Raw genomic sequence first — 4,318 nt, 5'->3', positions numbered from 1 at the left:
TGATTTAGTCTAAGATTTTTATTCAAAAGATTTAGTCTGTTAGTATTGTTCGAATCAAGATAGTTAGTATTACTATTATTTTCATTTGGGAATTCGAAATTCTGAGGTAATTGATCAAATTTCATATTATCAATGCAAATTGAAACATCTTTTTCTGACGTGTTCAGAATAGGTACAATTGCGTAATTATTTCTAATTCGTGTAACACATGTTCCAATGAAAACATGGTCATTAACCTTTATTGGGTCATATATTATGCCTGTAGAATTTCCAGTATTAAACGATTTTACTTTAATTACCGATTCCGAAAGACCTTTAATTGAGTAATTATGTGTTAGTAAATAATCTGTTATTTTAATTTTTTCACCAAAGTAAAATTGTAACTCTTTTTTATTTAAATCAATATATTTAACATAATCTTTAAGAAAATCATAGCCCAGAATACCATGAGATTTTATATTGAAATCATTTGGTACAATGTAAAATACATGAGTTATTGTTTTGTTTCCAATTTTAAAATTAATCTTTGTGTAACCTAAGCTTTTTGTTTTCCCATTTATGCCTTCGAGAGTAGTACAAGAATTATCCCAATATCTATGACCTTTAGGCAACTCTCCTATTTTAATTAGACTAGCTTGGGCTCCACTGTCGATCATAAAATTAATATTTTTACCTATATCGCATGAAAATATTATACAATATGGAGTATCAGTTTTTAAAGTTGTATTTAAAATAGAAATTTGTTTTGAATCATTAAAATTTAAATTTTTACTCGTACTAGGCTCGTTTTTATGAGAATTTTTTAATTTGTAACATTCGTCTTTAGTATGAAAGTTCTTCTTGCAGTATGTACAAAATTTATTATTTTTATTATTATTGTTACTATTTTTATTAAGTGTATTGTTATTTCCGTTATTGATACTTTTATTATTTTTGAAATAGTTGTTCTTATTACTATTATCACGAAAAAAACAATTTGAAGTTTCATGGTTTTTTTTATGGCAAATATTACAAAATTTATTAGAATTACTCGTAAAAGAGTATTTAGAGAGGTTGTTTTCTGTATCAATACGAATCTCTTCTTGTCTAGCAATAGCAATTGCTTCATTTATATTTTTAGGATTATTAGATAATATTATAATTTTAATCTGATTATTGTATAGGCCTCTTTTAAATGCACCTAACGCTTGGTCTTCACACATATTTCTTATTGCTTCTTTTTGTATTTTACATTTTAATTTATTTGTATAAGCATGATATAATTTAATTTCTAATTTTTCCACTCTGTCACCGAAATCACTAACTTTTTCGTTTTTATATTGCCTAATGGTTTGCAATTCTACGGATAGTTGATCTGGACGAATTTCTTCCCCGAAATATTCAATAAACAATTCCCTAAGTTCTGACCAGTCTTTTAATTCTACAGAATTAACAATTTCCTTTGCTTTTACTTTTATTTTTAATTTAATAGCCAAAAAGAGTTGTTTAATTTTCTCTTCGGTTGCAAGTAAAAATATATCATCTACAGCGCTTANGCAAGTAAAAATATATCATCTACAGCGCTTAAAATTGGTTTAATTTACTAGAATGACCCTCGAAAGGTTCACCTACTAGTTGGGTTAGTTCGAAAATAGAGAATGTTTTATCAGCCATATTAAAAAGACAATTAAATTTTTATGCGAACAAAAAATTTTTTTTTTTTTTAAATTATTTAAAATTGATTTTATAATATATCTTATAATACCAATATTTTACAAAGGGAAACTTAATTAATTTAAAGCTTATAGTTTAACTTAAGTCTAAGTACAAAATAAAATGTTACCAGAAAAGTGTTAAGAACGCCAAATATTTCATGATTTCCTCGAGGTTGTTTTAAGTTTTTCTTCAAAACGCCGATATGAGGTTTTCCAGAGATTTTCTAATTGTGTGAGATGACCAAATGAATCAAATTAACCAAGGATGCCAAATTCTGTGGTGAACTGGGTTTCTAAGTCCAGTTTCAGCCAGTCGGAAGAGTACCAATAGGAAGAGTCAAAGTAAAAATACAGTGTAACATTCACTATGAGTACTGATCATTTTAAGTAAACAAAATACCATTAAAATATAATCTTTAAAATCTAATTTAAAAGACTATTAAGTATTGCTACATATTTCAAGATGCCGTTCACGACAAGTGAACAATAATTAATATCTACTAAATTAATTCTGTTCGATGAGATGTTTTGATAAATAACAGAATTGTTTTTATTATAAACTGATGAGAAGTAAGATCTAAACATGTTTTCGATTGATAAGCTATTATCAGACACTGTATTATTATAATGCATCACGTTAGGAATAGTGTTGTCAGATTTGAATTTTTTTATATAGCTCCAAAAATATTTCGGATTGAGAGATAATTGATTTTGTGTGTAGATTAGATGATTACGGTAACATTCTTTCATTAGTAATTTACATTTCTTTCTGGCATCGGAAAATAATCGATAGTCATTTGGATCATTTGAAATTTGAAATTTTACGTGAAGAGATTTTTTTGAAAAAATACATTGTTTTAGTTCGGTATTAAACCATATAGGAAATTTTGGTTTTTTTTTATTTGTAAATTTAGGTACATGTTTATTTATAATTTCATATAGTATATTGTAAAATGAATTTATATTTTTATTTATGCATTTTTTGTTTAATAGGTAATCCCAGTTAATTTTGTTTAATTCATAACAAATTAACGAATAGTTAGCTATCTTAAAATTAAAGCCAGTGGTATGGGTAGAATTAATATTTACATTAGAACTGTTTAATTCGAAGACTGTTTTTAAAGCTGGATGGTAATTATCAATTACCATAATAATAATTTAAAATCAATTAATTATCAAAATTATATATTATATATTTAAATCTAAGAATTACTAATCAAGATATAATTAAGGAAATAAGAGTTCATGTTACTTTTGTAATTATCCATCATTTTCTTAGAATTAAACACTATCTACAGATTTGCATCGAAGCGTTTCTTACAATAGTGTTTTTATCATCTATACTAGACCCAACAATGCCACGACTTCACTTTACCACCGTTTTTATCATGACTTTTTGCTCGCGCAGTTAACAGCAATAAACGATAACGGTAATAAACTAATAGTAAGTATTATTATAATTTATATTTACTACTCATGTTGATTGCGATTCATAATCTATGGACTACACTGTGCTACCATTTTTTAATTTATAATAATGAGGATTCAATAAATAGAGATAAATTTGAAGATTGATAAAAAATAATTAAACAATGTAAAACTAACATGGAAAAGTTAGCAATATAATTATTAATTATGATGATAAAATAATATAACAATTATTAAGTTTATTTATCAATTAAACATAATATTAAGGATTATCATCTTCTGTCAATTTTGGTTCGATTAATTTACTTAATTTTTGCTCAATGTTTTCATCTTCATAGATATCTTTCAACAAGTTTTGCCGTTTTTTATATTCGCTTTTTATAGTGGCGTCTAAAAATAAATATGTCAAATAATAGTTTTGTTATCTTAAATATAATGTATATTGAAATGTGTATATAAATAATAATGCAGTTATTTTAAACTATTATTTGCTAATTTCGTTTTATGATTTACTTTACTAATAATTTAACTGTTGTCGTTACTCTTACAACTAGCCTTGACTAAATTTCCGTTAATAATTTACTTAATTATTGGAATACCATTTTTTTTTAAAGTCTCGCTGAGTTTTATCTTCTTCAAGAGGCAATTAATTTATGACAAATACTTTTATTTATATGAATGGATCTTTCTAAATAATTTAAGTTATTTTATACTCGCAAGACAATTTACAGTTATAATCTGTCTAGATTTAATAATTATTTAAAGAAATGAAAATCAAATTTTTTTATCTAACCTATATATTATGTTTTATTGTAGAAAATAAATTATACGAAAAAAATAAATAATTTCAACACGAGAATTAATTTTTGAAGTTAAATAGATAGAACTTACTGTTAATAGATATGTAGTCATTAGGTGGGTCGGGTTTACGATTCATATTAGCTGGAATCAATTTTTACTAGAATTAATAAAGACTATTTTTTTATAATCAAACCAATTATAATATAAAAAAAACCCAGCACAGGGGGGTCGCGGCACAGTTGTGACGTGGTATAGTTGGATCAAGTATAATGATATCTGACAGTGATTAAAATCACTATCAAAAATAAACGCTTCGATGCAAATCTTTAGATAGTGTTTAATTTTAAAAAAATTGGTGTTTTATTCCAAAAGCTACTTGATCTGCTGGTTCCTTA

At 25.3% G+C, this 4,318-nt stretch overlaps 2 protein-coding genes and 1 pseudogene across 7 annotated transcripts in view; 1 reads left to right on the top strand and 2 right to left on the bottom strand.

Moving 5' to 3' along the window:
• LOC126893960 (uncharacterized) overlaps positions 1-4,318 on the top strand; it is a 67,971-nt pseudogene that overhangs the window by 7,258 nt on the left and 56,395 nt on the right.
• The window catches only part of LOC126896731 (uncharacterized), a 395,864-nt gene that overhangs the window by 383,322 nt on the left and 8,224 nt on the right, over positions 1-4,318 (bottom strand). The window lies entirely within an intron of this gene.
• Positions 3,296-4,318, bottom strand: part of LOC126896736 (uncharacterized) — a 31,058-nt gene continuing 30,035 nt past the window's right edge. For all 3 annotated transcript variants that reach the window (XM_050669782.1, XM_050669781.1, XM_050669780.1), the window contains 2 exons: positions 4,014-4,064; positions 3,296-3,512 (listed from right to left, as the gene is read on the bottom strand). In XM_050669782.1, the coding sequence (XP_050525739.1) occupies positions 3,385-3,512; positions 4,014-4,064 (179 nt within the window). In that variant the 3' untranslated portion in view covers positions 3,296-3,384. The remainder of the gene's footprint in view (positions 3,513-4,013; positions 4,065-4,318) is intronic.

This window comes from Daktulosphaira vitifoliae, unplaced genomic scaffold (genome assembly GCF_025091365.1).
Source record: "Daktulosphaira vitifoliae isolate Bord-2020 unplaced genomic scaffold, ASM2509136v1 Scaffold_1, whole genome shotgun sequence".
NCBI classification, from domain to species: domain Eukaryota; kingdom Metazoa; phylum Arthropoda; class Insecta; order Hemiptera; family Phylloxeridae; genus Daktulosphaira; species Daktulosphaira vitifoliae.
The sequence above is the reverse complement of the archived record's forward strand: the minus strand, read 5'-3'. Positions and strand labels throughout refer to the sequence as shown.